At 45.0% G+C, this 18,757-nt stretch overlaps 1 protein-coding gene across 2 annotated transcripts; it reads left to right on the forward strand.

Annotated features, from left to right (window-relative positions):
* Positions 1–3,523: 3,523 nt before the first annotated feature.
* On the forward strand, positions 3,524–18,756 carry ANKZF1 (ankyrin repeat and zinc finger peptidyl tRNA hydrolase 1). 2 transcript variants are annotated; one of them, XM_035126963.3, is made up of 16 exons: positions 3,524–4,178; positions 5,953–6,070; positions 6,746–6,843; positions 8,705–8,807; positions 9,398–9,591; positions 10,246–10,361; positions 11,292–11,439; positions 12,048–12,270; positions 12,586–12,684; positions 13,073–13,228; positions 14,370–14,468; positions 14,688–14,940; positions 15,594–15,705; positions 16,409–16,576; positions 17,704–17,774; positions 17,862–18,756. In XM_035126963.3, exons 2-16 carry the CDS (start codon positions 5,956–5,958, stop codon positions 17,980–17,982), a joined length of 2,076 nt encoding a protein of 691 aa, XP_034982854.1. In that variant the 5' UTR covers positions 3,524–4,178; positions 5,953–5,955; the 3' UTR covers positions 17,983–18,756. The 2 variants fall into 2 exon arrangements, with proteins under 2 accessions (XP_034982854.1, XP_034982843.1); XM_035126952.3 differs by having other exon boundaries at positions 3,704–4,178; positions 14,367–14,468.
* The last annotated feature ends 1 nt before the right edge of the window (position 18,757 follows it).

Genomic DNA, 18,757 nt, shown 5'->3' on the forward strand with positions numbered 1-18,757 from the left:
CTCTGAGAGGCGGAAAGACAGGGTAAAAAAAAAGTAGCACTTAAGACATAACTCGAAGGCATCAGTTGGGTTGGGAGACTCATTTCATTTAAATTTACCCTTAAAGGGAACTGGAAGCTTTTGGTGGGGACCAAATAGCAGGGGGCAAGGAAGGAAAAGAGTGAAAGAGTGGAGAGAGGAAAGTGGCAGGAGAGAAAAGCAGCACAAATTAAGAGATAGGAAATAATGATCGGTAGTGAGAGCATTGCAGGAAACACTGCCTGATCATGAAACATGCTATTCTTGGTTTTGAGACTTTGCTTTACATCATATTTACAAACTGTTGTCTGCAACAAAGTTGTTGTTGTTGTTGTTATTTAAATACATTTAATTTCATTTTCATGAACAGGCAGAGCAGGTACTTGATACATACCCTTGCAAGTATATCAATCTCTCCCCACATACAAAGGAAAGTACAACGTTTCAACTAAAGGAAACCTACTTAGCTGGGGTTTACAAGAACTCTATTCAGCTTCACTTTCATTTTAGCCTACTGTTCTAGCTTTCTTTCTATACTAGAAGTAAAAAATACATTATAATGAAAAAAGAGAAATAAAAAAAACTATCTAGTCTAGTATCCTGTTCCCACAGTGCCACAACCACATGCTCTTTTGTATCTGAGAGCCTGTGTATGCATCTATTCATATGCACATTTTCAAAATAGATTCATAGTACAGCACAACATATATGCAAACTCAAAGGTGCATTTTAAAGCCAATATTCTAACACATTCAAACTTCTAGTCTAGAGAAAAGCAAGAGTTCCTATGCTACAAGGTGTAAAATTAAGTGGTGGAGCTATTGGACCCCGGGAAGATAGAATTTGCCAAAGGTGATCTACTGAGGCTCAGATGAGAAATTCCTGCAGCTCTGTGGATGCAAGTATGCAAAAGACTAAGACCAAGACCATAACTAGGGCCAGGAATTCTATGCCCTTGTGACTTCAACTCTGCTGGGTGACAGAACCCTTACCAGGCTTCTTGATATGGCACCCAGCACTGTGTTACAGGTGTACCTGGAGAGTGACGTGGAGTTGCATGGACAGTTGTTGCAGGGGCAACTGAAAGACACAGACTGATGCTCAAACTACCTTAAAGTAAGGTCTGGGGAATCTCTAGTCTGGCACGTACAAGTAAGGGGTCTAATGATATAATGAGGAGGATTTTAGTGGCATCTTGGTGGAGTGAAAGGCAATCATCAGTGGGGGAATTTACTCACCTTTTTTAAAAAACTAAAAAATTACCCAATGTTTTTGGTTTACCTTTTCCACACTTTTTCGAGCTCTACAGTATCCTATTTTGGGATGTGACAGACAGAATCCTTGGCACATAATTTTCCCTTTTTACATCTGTCATACACACTTTTAATAGTATGTTTTATTGTTGATCTTAATGTTTTTAGCTATATGCTCCTCAAAACTTACTTTCTTTTTTGAATTTGTTTTGCAAGCATGTGTTCCATTTTGTTCTCCTTAATTAAGCAAGACCTCCCATTTTGTGAAAGGAAGGAAGAAGCCTTATTGCCTCTAACAGCTTCCTTGCTTCTATTACACTAGCATCTTCCCTGACTTGCAGTATACATTCTAGCTATGCTTCTATTCTTGTGATTTTGAATAACACCAATATGCTTGGGAGAGATTTGAACCTCTAGTCTTTCCCTTTCAACTTGACTTTCAACCAATCATTTGATTTTTGAGGTTTCATTTTTTGAAGTCAAGTGTGACTGTGTTGGACATCCTTAGCAATTACATAAATGCTGAATTTGTTAACTCTCTGGTCCAGGCATCCCCAACCTTCAGGCCTCCAGATGTTTTGGACTACAATTCCCATCATCCCCGACCCACTGGTCCTGTTAGCTAGGGATCATGGGAGTTGTAGGCCAAAACATCTGGAGGGCCGCAGGTTGGGGATGCCTGCTCTGGTCACTGTTTCCAACTAGTTCAACAACACTTAAATATCACACATAGTTCTGGCACCACTTAGGAGTAAGTTCAGGGTAGCCTCTCCTCAATTAAGTTCCACGATCAAATGTTCTACAGCACAATCATTTAGGATACAGTATTTAGAAATTTTAAGAAGAGTTTGGATTTGATATCCTGCTTTATCACTACCCGAAGGAGTCTCAAAGCAGCTAACAATCTCCTTTCCCCTCCTCCCCCACAACAGACACCCCGTGAGGTGAGTGGGGCTGAGAGACTTCAGAGAAGTGTGACTAGCCCAAGGTCACCCAGCAGCTGCATGTGGAGGAGCGGAGACGCGAACCCAGTTCCCCAGATTACAAGTCTACCGCTCTTAACCACTACACCACACTGGCTCTCTGTCTGTCATGACTAGAACACAGGCAGACTACAGTCATGTGTGACCTCTTCTCTCTTTTTAACTAGTGATCCAACATATCCACTCTTGCCTTAGTAGATAAGACATGCATTGTTGGATAAGACCAGAGTTAGCCTACTCCCATGTTCTTGGCAAGAATTCTACCAACCAGCAGATCAACCAGAAATCAGTGATTCACCCATGGGCTACTACAAAGTTTCAACCCACACTTGAATTAAAGGATCCTTGGGATACTGTAACAGCATGTCAAATGATTTTTCTTCATTCAGAGAATGTACATATATTCTTGCCACTTTTGCAAATAAAAACAACCACACCCATTCTTAAATATTTCTCCTTATTTGCCCTGTACTTTGACTCATGTAGATGCAGTGCCTATAGCTACAGGAAGGACACACCCAGCTTACTTGGTGTGTAAGCTACGGTACCACAATTCAGACAGACCAAAACAAATGGCAAAATAAATCCCTCTTGAAGCAACACCTATGCACGTCACACACACACACACACACACACACAGAGAGAGAGAGAGAGAGACTCACCTGCTCCATCTACCCCTAGTGCTGCAGGAACCCCCTGCTTGTGCTGTGCTCTGGGCATCCGACTGGCATCTCTAGCCTTGGATCCCCAATGTCCCCCCGCCTGAAAAGAGAAGGGCAGGATGTACACTGGAGATGGACTTTTGAGGGGCATGTGGGCATTCGGCTGGCAGAATGACCCTGGGAGGCTGCTGGTTCCACTCAGGGCCGGATTTAGGTTTGCTGAGGCCCTAAGCTACTGAAGGTAAGGGGGCCCTTTATATGTCCAGCTGTCAACAACAAATTGTTGCTGTTTTTGTGTGTTGAATATATGCTATATGGTAATTAATGGACCTAATAGGTCCATACACAGCACAAAGCACTGTTGCTGTATGTAGGTTTCAAATTATTTGTTTAGATTTTGGAAATGTACATCCAGGTTCCACTCAACACTGGTTCCACTCAACACTCTCCAACCGGAAACAGGACCAGCTCCAGGCCCCTTTTGTGGGGTTGATTGGCGTCGGCGGGAGAAAGAGAGCGAAGGAGCTGGTTTTGCTCCCCCGGCGCCCGCGAATGAAAGGAGAGGGAATCAAGGGAGAGGCGGCCCTCTCACCCCCTGGGATTGACTGAGCCGGAGGGGAACCAGCTCACTCGCCAGATCCCTCCTCCCAAGTGGGAAAGGCAGCGCTGCCAGGCACAGCGGAGAGAGAGGTCCTTGGGCGGCCCCAGACAGCTCCTCCGAGGCTGTTTTGTTTTGGCTGAGCCGGGCCGGGAGGGGCCTTCCTCGGAGGTTGTTTACTTGGGAAGCGGGAGGGAGTGAGGGAAGGAGGCGGTGCGGCGGGGATTCCAGGGGGAGGCCCACATCCCTGTTCTCCCCACCCGGTCATCCCTTTCCCGGCGGCGGCTGCGTGGCTCACCTCCAGGACAGTCGCCCCTAGTAACCGGACCCGGGGCTCAGCCTCCTCCGCCGCCGCGACTTCCCAGTCTGTCACTCACTTTCTCTCTCTCTCCCCGCCCCACTCGCCTCCTCCCTTGTCCCGACCGGCGGGCGCTTTCCGCTGCCAATGGGAGGCCGAGAAAGGACGAGGAGTTGGGATCGGGGTGGGCCAATGGGAAAGCTGAAGTGGGGGGGGGAGGAAGAGGAGGAGGCGGGGCGGGGAAAGGATTGTCTCCGACCGAGGGGCGGGGTCCGTGACAAACGGAAGTGACGTGCACCAAAGGGCGAAGGTGGTCCGCGGTGAGAGGAGCGAGGGCGCCTCGTGTGCTTTCCAGCCCGGAGAGTGGTAAGCGCCCCCCTGATCCGACAGCATCCCCGGGGCCTCCTGAAACGCTCGGAGTCGTGCGGCTTATCTCTCGTCATTTTCCCCGCTGCATTTCTCCGCCAGCCCTGCTGAACGTGAGAACTGACGCGGGTTTTTTCTAGCAGAAACGGCGCCTGAACAATGGTTCACCCCGTCATATGAACCCCTGGCAGTGAATGGTGGCTCTGCTCTCAGGACTAATACTTATCTCAAAGAATTCTTGGGATACTTTAATAGCGTGTCAAAGGATGTTGTTGGTTTTTTCCGAGGGGAGAAAATACCCTGACAAATACCCTGGACGTGCTCCACCAGTTAAAGACCAGTAGATTAAGGAGATTGATTTTCTTGACACATGTCGGCCCCCACCCGCACTGGCCTTTTCGTCCATTACTGTAACTTCTTGTGCATGTGTAATCCTTATGACTCAATAGCTAGCCTTAAGTAATTAAAATAATAATAATAGCTAGCCTGTTTTGTCCTGTGGTTTCTGTGTCTCGATTATTACTTGGGAGAAGTTTCCCCCCTGTCTCTTGCTCTGTTGTTAGGTTGCTGCTTGCAGTGTAGACAAATGATGTGATCTTCTTATACTTGACCCTGGGACTCTGTATGTAACCTGCACAACTGGTTTGGTGACCTTTCTGCCCCACCTTCACCTTTGGTGGGCTGAAACAACTGACGTATCCTTCATTTTCTGACCTTCCTTGACCTGGTCATTGTTTTTAATACACAGTTGCACCTCAGTACAGCTGTGAATGAACTACTGCACAATTCTCCAAGTATATAGCTGTGTAGACACACAGCTTTTCAGACTAACTCTTTCCAACTCTTGACTAACCACTAAAGACTTTTAATACTGTAATGATATCTGTTGCAATCACCACTAGGAAATTGAAACATCATAGAGGCGCCAAGAAATTTTGGATCTTTTGGACACTAGTTGGGACACAGAAAGTTTGAGAGCAACTGTGTGCTGGTCATCTGATCCCAGAATTTAATATCTTATGCTGTTGTAGTATAGAACTGATTATTTCCGCCCCAGCAACTGCTTATTTCAGTGTTGTACCAGGGCCAAAATATATTAAAATGTGAAAGGAGTGGGGCCTCAATACAGTAATAGAATAGTCAGCCCTGATTTATAAGAGACTTCAGTGACAGTATCCACAAAATGTTCTTCCCAGGTAACCATGTATGCAGGTGCACTTTCAAGAACCTGAGGGGGAAAGGTGTATCCAAGAATAATTGACTTGACCTAAAATGGGCAGATTTAGGGTTGTGCTTGTTTTGTTTTATTTTATTTATTTCATAAAAAGTATTCATTGCTTGATTGCTAAAACACACACACACATACTCTCAAAGCTGTTTACAAAACAACCCACTTGCTGCCCTACCATGTATTTATAATAAGGAATAGATGCCTTTAGCCTACATGCCATATCTGGTATAGGCTCAGAATCATATGGCTCCCAAGAATTGCTGCCCATGTAAAGGAGAATGAAGGGTACAACTTCATTGTCAATAGGAGAAATAGGAGAAAGCTGCACCTATTGTAGAAATTATACTTTGTGTGTGTTAGACACAGAAACCCAGCCCTGGGGGTGGGGGCTGTTTTTTGTGTTTGTCCCTTGAGGACAAAGGAGATTTTTCATAACTCCTTATTGAATATAGAGATATAACAGCTGGATGTGTTGTTAACCATAGGAGTGGAGGGTCCCTTTCCAAAAAAAGCTTGTTGATTTTCTCTCTCTTTCTCCTTCAGATCATGCAGCCTGCTGAGACCTTGTCTGTGTTTGACGCAGCTCAGAATGCAGCTTTAATCAATGGACTTTGCCTTGTAACTGAATCATCAGGAGACGTCACATCAGTGGCCATTCCAGGTGCTGCTTTTAAAGGGCAATATATCTGGAAAAGGGTTCTGGCCAAGGGTTACTGTTCACCAGGTTTGCGGAGTTCGTGACTCATGAGTTTAGAACTATGGTTGGTGAAAACACGTAAGGCTCTGAAACCACAGTTTGATCTTGGCTTGTTCTTGGTGACCAAGCAACAATTCCCAAAGCTCAAACATCTTTGAAAACTTTTAGTTTAAAATGGGAATCAGATGCTTCTGATTTTATCCTCATGACCACAAAAAGAGGAAGCTGAAGGCCCTCTGTGGCTTATTCATGTAATGAGAAACCATGGTTTCCTCTTGTGTTTGTTAGTGTGTCACTTTATGACATCATCACTGTGCCACTTTAGTAATTTTGCATATTTGTCAATTAGTTAAAACCAGTTATGTTTAAACTAAACACTGGGGCTGTTTGTGTATTCCATCCAGGATTCTTCCTATTGAGGTGTTAGTGATACTCTCTCACACACAATATTTCTCAATTCCTTTTTTTGTTTTCATTCTTTGAGATGTTTGAGATTTGCAGCCTTCAGTATTGGGATTTTCACATTCTTAAGCCCGTCAGAATTTGATGAGGTGTTATACATTTGAGTTGTGTTAAATAAAGATTTACATTCCTTCATACATAACTGTATTATGTTCATTTTCATTCTGTTCACTACAGTGACTAAGGGACCAGATCAACCTAATAGGATCTTAGAGGTGTCAGACAAGATGTTCTGCTCTGCCTGCTCAAAAACCTTTGACAATAGAGAGGAGCAGGTGGGTGTTGTTGAATGCTTTTGAACAATGCTTTCTGTGGGAACAGGATGGTGCAAAAATCCATTTGTCTTGTCCTCAAATGAAATACAGTATCCAGTAGATCAAGGGCAGGAATCTGGATATGGCCAGTGGGCCAGATCCTTATCTCTATTATTATTATTATTACTACTACTACTAATTAAATTTGCATACCGCCCTATACCCGCAGTCTCAGGGTGGTTCACAGGATAAAATCACAATATAAAAACGCAACATATAATGAAAACAACCCAATAACTCCCCCCCCAAATAACCTACCCTACCCTCTGCACTGGCCAAATTTGACAGGTGGGTAGAGCCACCTCCACTTTCAATCACAATGACTTTGGTGATATGGTGCTTTAAAGTCCCAACAAACAGTTGATCATCAGGGTTTCAAAGTGTTGTGTAGTTTGATCCCATGCACTGCAGTTTGAAGTCCTATTTATCAGCAGGTCTTTGGGACTTCAAAGCTGAAATGTTTACGCTGACGGAAAAATCAGTGTTGAATTCCTCCCACAGTTAATATATAAAATGGAAGCTACCGGTAAAAGTAACAGCTTGCAACTTGTTGATTGCCCTTGTTTATTTAGTACTGAATGAAAAAGTGAGAGATAATTTTGTACGTAAATTGTTTCTCATTGATATAACACATTCTTTCTCCCCTCTCTTCCTTTTGGCATTTTTGCTTTTTTGAATGTCAAAGTATAATAATATAAATTATTAAATAATATTAGAACTCTGAGTCATCTAATAAAGCTGGTTGATGGAAGATTCAGGGCAGACAAAAGGACTTCTTCATATAGTTAAAACGATGCAATTTTTTATCCTGGGATGTAGTGAGGGCCACAAGCTTGGTTGGCCTTAAAGAGGATTAGACAAACTCTGGGGTGGGGAACTGGATCCAGTCTGCAGGCCAGATCCTTAATTCCTCCATCCTCCCCAGGCCAATTTCTTTAACCAAACTGTAACTACTAGGCAGCTAATCTGTGTTTGTGGCAAACTTCTTTGTTGCCTGTTTGCAGGTGCAGTTTGGATTCAAATTGCACCCGCAAAGGACTTCAAAGGGACTTGCTGCAAGGCTTTTTTAAGGTGTGCTGTCAGTCAAAGTATGCCTTCAAAGATGCTCATTAACAGTACTGCTCAGGACTGTCAGCAAGCCTCCCTTGCAAAGGGACAATCAGGCACTCGCTTTAAGCTCCCAATTGTTCTTTTGTAAGCATCTGCTTACCTGCTCTACATCTCATGTCACATATGAAGTAAGGTTTGGAAGTGGGCATGTTGAAGAAAACAGCCTCGTGGATCCAATTAGACCCATGGTTTGAAGAATCCCCACCCCTGTCATAGAGAATAAGGCTATTAGTGGCTGCCAGTCATAATGGCTATGTTCTGCTTCTACTGTCGGAGGCAATATATCTAAATACCAATTGCTGAGAATCACAAGTGGGGAGAGTGGTGTTGTGAGAGTGGTGCTGTGCTCAGGACCTGTTTGCAGGCTTCCCATAGGTATCTAGTTAGCCACTGTGAGAGCAGAATGCTGGATTAAGATGAACCTTATCTATCAGGGCTGCTCTTATGTTTCTAAAACTTCAAGTCTACCAAATCACAACAAAAATAGGATTTTGTATGATGGGAATTGTAGTTCCTATACTCATAGTAATAATAGCTATGCAACTTCCATATTGGACTGACGCAGATACTGTTTTATGTCCTTACCTAAGCACTCGGTATTTCAATATCATTGCAAAGAGGTGCTTTTGCCTGCCCTATGTAGCCCGAGATATAGATGGCAAACAGTTACTTCTGTGGCCTATGTTGGCTGTCCCTTTCTTTTTCTGTTCAGACTGAGCATTATCGACTAGATTGGCATCGTTTCAACCTAAAGCAGCGGCTCCTGGGTCACCGCATGCTCACAGCTGAAGAATTTGAGGCGAAGACTCAAGCAGGTGAGAGGCACATGATTAGGGTTCAATAGCTGAGATTCCTCCATTGAGGCAGGTTGGACTAGATGACCCTTGGTGTCCCTTTGAACTCTACAATTTATGATTCTATCAATACTACTCAAGAGCTCTGTTACCTCTGGTGGTCCTAATGAGCCTCATTTTGCCTTATCTCATGACAAAGATTCCAAGCATCCAGCTTCACAGCCATTCATTAACAGACTGGGTAGAATAAGTCTCAGGTGGGTGCCTTAGACTCAATCTCATCCAGCGTGGGATGCTAGTTCATTTCACAGTTCATTACTATAATAATGCTTTAGCCCCTTTGGTTTGATTCTAGCTATGACAACATACTCCATTAGTCAAATGTATGTCCAAAGGAGCTCAGTCGTCTAGATCCACACATATATTTCTTCCCTGCTCTGGTCCTGAGCTGTCTTAAGTAGAGAATTTTCCAGCTTTACCAGTCCAGAGTATCTTCTTTGCGTGAGAATGCTCTGTCTTTCTGCCTCATGGTCAGGAGTTTCAGATATAAAATTCTCTGCATTTCCCTCTGGCTGTGTGATTTTCTTTTCTGTTACTACCTTGGTCCACAGGTGATGTCTCCAGCATCTCTGGGTCGGATTCCAGTGACTCTGACTTGGACAATGAATCTGAACCACCATTTTACCCCAACAGTGAAGGCAGTCATCGGAGCCCCTCTCCATGTCCACGCTCCCCACGGGTTCTGTTCAGAAATGCCGAAGGCCAGCTCATCTCAGTCTATCGCTGTGTGCTGAACACTATGAAGGCATGTCACAGGATAACAAAGCAAAGAGCCTACTGGACCTCATTCCTTTTCTGGCTTTTGGTCTCTTCCTGCTTTAGTTACCAGCTGTCTCTCACCAAATGATAAATGTGTCTCATGAACACCCACACACACACCCTGAGGATAGTGTTGTGGCCAGGTTTTAAAGGAAGTACTGTAGTATCTGTTGCAATAAGCATAAGAGTGGTTGGTCTTAATTTTCCCACCTACTATCTTGCTTTAATTGCAATCTCTTCCTCCCAAACAGATATTATAATTTTAGCCAGTTGGAATTGTGTTGGCTTGTTGCCATAAATGTGAGGGATTATCTCTTGAGTCCTGCACAGTTCATCTAGTCACCTGACTGACTTTCCCCTGCACGTTAATTTTTAACATCAAGCCAGCCCATTTTGCTTTCCAGATATTATTTCTGCTTTGTAACTGATGCTTTCTTAGAAGAAACCTGAATTTCTGCAGGATGAAAGAAGCATATTCCCCACTTCCGAAACTTTCAAGGGAACAGTCATTGAAATCCTTTTGTTGGTTTGGGACCAGCTAACACCCTGCCAATCCCTATTTAACAGCCAGGCTGAGAGCAGCTCTCATTGCTCAGTCAGTAACCTCTCACTAACTGAAGGGGGGCCTTTGTCCATCCAGGGCAGTGTGGAGGAGCCTGAAGAGCTAGTGGCATCCCTTCAGAGACAGAGTTCAGGAACCTCCTGGGTGATCCTAATGGCTGGCGGGGGACATTTTGCAGGAGCTGTCTTTAAGGGGTAAGAACACAGAGGGGAATGTCTATCATGTGGGCCAACTTGTGAGCTGTAGCAGTATGACTGTGTCAGAAGGCTGATAAACCATGATCCCACATGTGCTTCCAGGCCAGTGTTGATGCTCATCTCATGGTCTCCACTGAGCGCTTTCCTGGAAGTCCACGTAAGAGAGAGATTGGGTGGGTGGGGAATGTTGTTTGCTAGAGTGCTTTACATCTGTAATCTGTCGGACCCCATTCAAGGTGCAAATCAGATGAGGAACCTGTGGCGCTCCCGATGTTGGATTCCAACTCCATCATCCCCAGCCAACATGGCCAATGCTCAGGTGGCTGTTGGAGCTGTAGTCCAACACCATCTGCATGGCCACGGATTCTCCATCTCCTGGATTCAAGGAGTTTATCAGCAGGCAGGAAGGCTAAAGTTGGAGGCAAAGCATAATCATCATGAGGCGAAGCAAATTCAGCCAAAAACAACCACATAATGTGTGTGTGCAAAAACAGCCCCCACCCAATACTGACTCACCAGGACCTCCTCCCTGGAGGAATTTGAGGTCTTCATGGATGCATGCAATATAAAGCAACCCATTTTGTGAACTTGAGGATGTGAGATAAGAGGTCTTCATCCTTTCCGAAGCCACTTCAGCCTAACACGGACAAAGACATCTGATCCATCCATCTCAATATTGCCTACAAAAGAGTGAGGAGCCTGTGGCCTTCTGGATTATGTCAGGCTACAGACCCCCATCATCCCTGACCATTGGCCATGCTAGTTGGGACCAGTGGTGGTTGGGGTCCAGCAACATCTAGAAGGCCTCAGGTTCCACATTCCTGGTATGGATAAAACCCGACTTTGTTCCTAGTGAATACATTCATGCCAAGATGATGATCCTGGGTGTTGGTCTTTGCTGTAGGCTTACCATCACTTTCTTCCCAGAAATGATGTGCTGGAGCATAAGACGTTCCATCGGTATACAGTGCGAGCTCGCCGAGGGACAGCCCAAGGAGTGAGAGATGCTCAAGGGTCTATGGCAAAATCAGCTGGGGCCACACTGCGGCGCTACAATGAGGCTGCCTTGCTCAAGGTGAGTGCGGACCCTAGTAGAACCAAGGCTGAACCCAAAATGGAAAGGTGCCAGCTATTTGAGAGCTTTGCTCTTTGAGTAAGATTGTCCCAGCTGTTCTGCCTTCACAAAGGAAAGATGCCGTTGACTTTTACTGCAAGTCTATGCCAGTTCTTGTCAGTAGTCTATGCAGCAAAACAGTGATAGAAGAGGAGGATAGACCGCTCTAGTCCTAATGATGTAGACCAGGGCAGGCAATGTGGTGTTTTCCAGATGCAGTCCAATAATGAGTCCCAAGATCCTTGACCATTGGCCCTGTTGGCTGGGGCTGATGGGAGTTGGAGTCCAACCACATCTGGAAGGCATTGCACTGGGTATCTCTAAGTAATCCCTTCTTGCTGCAGATTCCATATTGAGAAATGAAGCTCTTCCATATCATTCAGACTGTTTCTGCATTCTCTCATTTGAAATGATGTATTTTATGTATAAATGGCACTGGGGATCTCTTGGAAATAGGTGACCAGTTGTTACGTTCAGACCCTATACAACTCAGACTTCATTGTGGTTACTTCTGCTGCACTAAAGGCAACAACAATGGGCCTACCCGTTATACTTGTCTTTTCCTGCAGGATATTCAGGAGTTGTTGGCCAGCTGGACAGGGCATTTGCAAGGAGCAGAGTGTATCTTCCTTCGTGCCCCTCGCACCAACCGAGCTCGGTTTTTTGGCAGCAAAAATGGCCCTCTTCAGCGAGATGATCCCCGTATCCGGGGCATTCCTTTCAGCACCCGGAGAGCCACCTTCCACGAGGTGCAACGGGTGCATGGGGTTCTGAGCAGTGTGCAAGTATATGGTGAGCACAGCTTTTTGTCCCCGATCCCCACCCAAGTACTTGAATTGATGCTCCAAAGTCTTTGTGTATACTGTTTCTGACTATAATATTGGTTTTTGCCTAGAGATGTGGAGGCCCAGGGATGGGGTAGAGTGTGTCATTTCCCTCCCATATCTCTATTCTGGCCTTGTTTGCTTCTTTTAGCTCCTTTGCTCTTGCTGGAATTGGGCCACTGTGAATTGTCTATTTAGAAATCTGCCATTAGGAGTGGGAGTGGAGAGTATGGAACCAAGAGGATTTCCATCCCAGAAAACGCCATTCTGATTCTTTTGGCAGGCAAAGACACAGCAGTGGCAGATTTGATTGCCTCCCCTCGGAAGAACTGGAAAAAGGTCCTTCCTTTGGATGAAGCATCTTCACAGAGTCAAGACACTAGTGAGTTGGAGAGTCTTGCCATACTTGCCCTTGTAGCAATCCTTTATCCACTGCAGATGCTTTGTTCATTTTTGACCATCATAATCACCTAGGTTATTGGGTGGAAAGACCACTATGAGCTGCTGAAAGCAGTAAAGCAGGGGATTCTGCCTCCACTAGGAATTGGCTTTATGGAGAGTCCTTGAAAGAGGGTTGCGGGCAGGAAAATGTTGAAATCACGATGATGGCTGCTAATGTGTAGGATGTGATCTAACAGTGTTCAGCTGAGGGAGGACTGATAGGCTGATTTGGATCACTTTCCTTACCCCAATCCTCAAGTTCATTGAATGATCCCTACTTTGTTCATCAGAAGCTGAGAAGGCTTAACCACTATCCCATTTTCTTACAGTCTCTGCAGCAAAGTCAGAGGAGGAGGAGGAAGAGGAAAGTCTGCAGCAGCTGGAGTTGGTGGAGCAGACACTGAGTACACTGGAACTCCGAGAATTTGAAGCGGGACCAAAATTAAATCGCAAGAAGAGAAGGAAGAAACCGAAAACTCTGATGGGTAGGTGGCTGAGGTAATGGACCTATTATTAGGTACAGATGCTGGGTGCATTCTCTTTCTAGAATGGCTAAGTTATTTGCCTGCCTTGAGAGACACTGACCAGAGCCCCACAGTTTGGTGTCCTTGGCAGCTGCTTCCTATCAAGATGCAGGCTCCCAGGATAAGAAAGCCATGATGGGCCCTGGGCCATAATCTAGAGGGACCTTAGTTCACAGGAAGTCAGCAGCTACAACCCAGCAGCTACAACCCAGAAACTGAAATACAGTCCCGTTTGAGAAGGAAGTTGTACAAGCACTGGATATTCCCATTAAAGCAAACCCCTGGGACGAACTGCATCCAGCATTTGCAGAAATGGCAACATCTTGCCTGATCAAAGCACCGCTGTCTCTGTTAGGTAATCTGTTCTAGGTTAAAAATGTGCAATAGAAGAATGGCAACCAACATGATAAAATGGAGCACACATGATTCCTGTAGACAGAGGTGGTGGAGGGGGCATTGCATTATGGGGAAATCAGTTTTGTACTTGCTGCAAGAGAGTCCACCCTCTTCTACTTTCTAGGAGGCAGTGCTTTCACATCTTTGTTCTGCTTTCTTTCCTCATGAGGACTGGGGTTTTAAAGCAAAATCTGATAGGTGTGCTGAATTTCATTATGCTACCTGCCTTTCATGGGATGACTTGTGTGGCTGAAGAGGAGCCACCGTAGACCCAGAGAAGTCAGTGTCAGCTGAGATGGTTCCAAAGATTTAAGAGAGAGCAAATGAAGTCTTAAACCACCCTTCTAAATCAGCACTATCTCAATTTTATGGATTGGACTGCATCCATCTCTAGTCTTAAGGTTAAAAGCAGGAGCTGCTGCTGCAGCTTTGGAGTCAGAGCAGTGTTGTTGAGGGATAGAAATGATTGTCTTTACCCCATGATCAGCTGTTCCCAAGCAGAAAAAGGGAACCACAGTTCTCCTATCTTTCTGTTTGTGTGGAACAGTATCCGCATCACAAAACTGTGATGGCTCTCTGGGACTGCTCTCCTCATGCTGCATCCTATTGGCCATGATGTCAGTGGCACTTGGAGCAGGTTGGGAGAGAGGGGTGGGTGAAATGAATTGGACAGGAAACACCTTGCGTGTTCTTTCTTTTGAAGCAGAGTCCTCCACTGAGACTTCAGGAGGTGTGAAAGAGCCCAAGGCTTTGTTGCCCAGAACAGAGGAGTCACCCAAGACCCAGAATTGTCTGAAATATGATGGTGAGTTTGGGGGTGGTTGTGTGAGCACCAGCAAGATCTGCACTTCCCCAGTCCAATTCATAAGAAGGGGTTCTACAGCAACTTGCCATTTGGGCCATTATTGTAGGTTGGAAGCCTGTGTTAAGGGAGTAGCAAAACCAAGACTTGACATTCTATTTCCCCTTATAGGTAACATGGATATTTTATGGTTAATGTGAGACTCTTCCTTCCTTCTTCTAGGTCTTAGCGCATCGTTACAAGATGCCTTGTTCACAGCGTGTAAGATGGGAGACCTGAAGGCACTACAGCATCTTCTGGGGATAGATAATAGCACAGCAGATAAAGCAGATGACTGCAATGGTATCACCCCGCAGCAATTGCTCAACTCACCCCTGGATGAGAGTGGCTGGACCCTTTTGCATGTGGCGGCAGCAGCTGGAAGGAGTACAGTTGTGCGGCTGCTGTTGGAGACGGGGGCTGACCCATCCCTTAGGTAATGCCCAGCTTGAGAAGACTATATTGATGCCCAGGGTCCTAAGACTTGGTTCTTGAGTTGCCTTTCTGCTCTGTGAGTCAGAACTGCTGGCCCCATGAAATTCAAGCTGCTCCTCTTGAGTGTCAGCTGTCCTTGACTCAGTTACACATTAAGTCTGAGCCCGGGTCTTTCAGAGGTATTGAAAATTAGTTGTTCTCAAAGGGCCAGAGCACTTGAGGGCCACTTTGTCCAAGTACCTATGCAAGTATAGGAAGCTGGAGGACATTCCACTCTCTGGGACAAATTTCAAATCTGTTCATAGCCTGGGATGGTTTTGGCTTCTCTCTCACTTCCAGTACCCAGTTGTAGAAGCAACAAAAGTGATGTGGCACATGCTGCTTCCATTTCCAAGCAGTGTCATCTTCTACAGTGGTTAGGGTTGCCATAGTTCCAAAAGTAAAAACCAGAGCACCCCGAAAGCCTCAAAAAAAGTGAATTTTCTATTGACTTGCCTAAGATCCAGGACAAAGCGCTGCCTTCCGGAAATTCCCCCCGGACGTCAATTCCGTCTTTGAAATCCCAGTAATGTCTGGGGAAATCCGGACATATGGCAGCCTGTGGTGTAGGTCACAGATCTGGACTATTAAAGCTACATTGTGTTTCCTCCCCAGAGACAGACAGGAACAGCCTCCATACTGTGTTTCTGCCAATAAACAAACTCGTAATGAATTCCGAAGGTTTAGGGGTGAACAGCCTGAGAAATATGACTACGACCGGGCCCAGGTGGGTGGATGCATGTATGAAGAATGCTCTGGATGCATGTATGATGAATTGGAAAGTGTCCGGTGTGGATGCTTACACTTGTGAATAAATAGAAGGCAAGTGCAAGTTGATCATCCTGGGCCAAGCCAGCTGCCCACAGAAAACTCCTTATCTATTCTTGTATGTTACTGACCTTGGACAGTTTTTGAGTTGCACAGCTTGCAATTTCAGAAGGAGAGGCTTGATAGGAAGAATTCCAGAGTCCTTTTTTTCTTCCTTCCACTAATTCCCACATAACAACTATTTGGGGTAGGGGGCTCTTTAGACCCTGCCACCCATACCTTGTAACTTAGTTGCCCTTCCATACTTTGCATATCTCTCTGGAATCACACACTCAGTGCAAAAGGCATCCTGGATTTCTCTTAATCAAATGCTCACTCAAGCAGGCATTAATTTAAGTGGAAGATACGTTTGAGTATGTGTATGAAGGATTTTTTTGTGTTTTGTTTAAATCTCCCAGCTCTAAATATGCTATTTGAGTGAACAGAGATATGAAGGAAATGAATTTCGATGGTGTCTAGGGATTTTGCATCCAGAGATGTAGTAGGGCAGCAGCATAAACAGAACAAAGGGAGACTTGAGCCCCTTTCAGGATCTCTTCTGGCTACATGCTGCCAGGACTGGGCTCTTTTCTGCTGAATCCACATCTACTGTGTAATTGCAGGTGCCTGGACCCCTAACAGCGGAAATGGAAGCCAGACAGGCAGAACGCCGCCAAGCACAAAAGGCCCAGCGGAAGCAGCGTGAGAAAGAGAAACGGGAGGCACAGCAGCTGCTTGAGCAGGAAGAGGATGAGAAACGGTGTTTTGCCCTGCTGAGTGATCGTGAGAAGGTGAGAGCCTAAGACTCAGGTGATTCAAGGAAGAAAAGGCGGCTTAACAGATGATGGCATCACTTCTGGTGCTACAAGCTTCCTGATATGATACATGGCATCATCTGCTGTGCTGATCACAGAGAGCTCGTTTGACCAATGTTGTCTGAGAGAAACTATGGTTTCATGTAAAGAAAAGATTGTGCTGTTTCCTCTCCTTCTCCTGACAGTTGGTTATATTGGGTCACCCCTGATGGTGTGGATATCCTAGTTCTAGCATCTCCTGAGAAAGACACTTGATAAGACAACTTACACTGTTTTTCCTGAACCAGGCAACATTGTCTACTTTAGTGTGTTTTTGTTGCCATTTCTGAACCCATCTGTGCAAGACAACCAGAATGGGCTTTTTGTTTTAGAATGTAATGAGGATCTTGAAGATCTACTTAATGTTGTCATGCTGGGATATGTCCTGAATCTAGGTAGGCATCTCTCTCTTTTCCATGGACATGACCTATATTTAAGAAAGGCTTCGTGAGATAGAGAATAACTCACAGATCTGTCCTACTTCCTGAGTCTTTGCTATACAGCCAAAGTTGCCTTGAGAAAGGAATTTGGAACCTGCTACTCTGAACCAGTCTGTTCCTGCTCTGTAAACTGTGTGTGTTATTCTGATGGACTTAGATATCATAGGGCATTTCTGCTGCATTTTACTAAAATACTTACACTCTCCCCGTTAGGAATATCTCTGGTGAAATCTGTTTAGTTTTTAGTTTCCATAAGCTCCCGTGAATAAAAGAAATGTGGCTAACTCTGGACTTGGTGACATACAAGCAGATTCCTTTTATAGTTTGACCCAGCTCTGGAACATCCTTGCACATCCTCCTAAGTGAACCGCTTGTTTTACATAGGATTTTGTACAATGGGATGAAGGTACTTATCCATATAGACCAGGCTTCCTCAACCTCAGCCCTCCAGAAGTTTTTGGCCTACAACTCACATCATCCCTAGCTAGCTGGACCAGTGGTCAGGGATGATGGGAATTGTAGTCTCAAAACATCTGGAGGGCCGATGTTGAAGAAGCTTGCTATAGACCCTGGGGAACAGTTCTTTGTTGTTGTTCCTAACAGTATGTGTGCATTGCTTCTTAGCGTGCGCTGGCGGCTGAGAAGAGACTTGCTTCCCAACTAAAAGACTCCAGTACAACTCTTACCAATACTAGGTAAGGTGGGTGAGTGGTGTGTTCCTTTTTGGCATGACCTCCAACTACAATGACTCCATGCTCATGCTGTCTTTTTCGTATCTATAGGCGCTGTTGGCTATGTGGGGAGTCGCTACTGGGCCGCATTCCCTTCCATTACCTTGACTTCTCCTTCTGTTCCACGAACTGTCTGCGAACTCATCGACAAGCAAATGCTGCCCTGTCCTAGCTAGGTTTTTTTATATATATTTGGGCCTTCATTATCTACTTCCCAGAATCTGAATGGAAATAAAAAATCTAATCTATGACTGCTGTCACTTAGATGAGAAAGTGCAGCAAAAACATATTAGCTGCTTCCGTGTACTCCAGAGGAGGCTAACATGGGCAGCTGGTACCTTACTGGCTGAGAAATGACACCTCTAAAAGGTCTTTTTCTCCCTTTTAACACTAGAAGCAGGAGTTTATGTATGGGGTTGGAGGAGGCATTGGAAGATTGCTTTCCATGAGGAAAGGAGTACAGGTTCCCTTTAGAGACTGGAGAGAAGAGGGTGAGACACTGGTTTCTTTGCTAGCTCATGGAGTATACCGAGAGCATTTTTCCAGGAAAAGAGCTATTTGATCAGTTATTTCCTCAAATAAAATAATAGCTACAGTAACATGGACCTGCTGCTATCTCTAGCCCTGACTGTGTCTCTAAAAGTTACTGCAAAACAAGTTATACAAGAACGCTTATGAGTCAAGATACAACAAATGTCCTTTTTAAGGTGGTGCAGAGAATTTCTCCCTTTGCTGCTAATCTTGCATTGAGGTTGGGGTGCCGGGTATTGTGCCATGTCACCAATATCTGCCACCCCTTGGATGGCTGCCACCACTATTTTTATTGCACTGTTTGGGCAGCTTCCAACTGGAGCCATACTTATTTGCCTTTCCCCGTACCTTTCTCTTCCCCCTGCCCCAGCCTCTCAAAGTATTATGAATGAATAAACTACAATGCAGAACTGTGG

Source organism: Zootoca vivipara, chromosome 1 (assembly GCF_965207765.1).
Source record: "Zootoca vivipara chromosome 1, rZooViv2.hap1.1, whole genome shotgun sequence".
NCBI classification, from domain to species: Eukaryota; Metazoa; Chordata; class Lepidosauria; order Squamata; family Lacertidae; genus Zootoca; species Zootoca vivipara.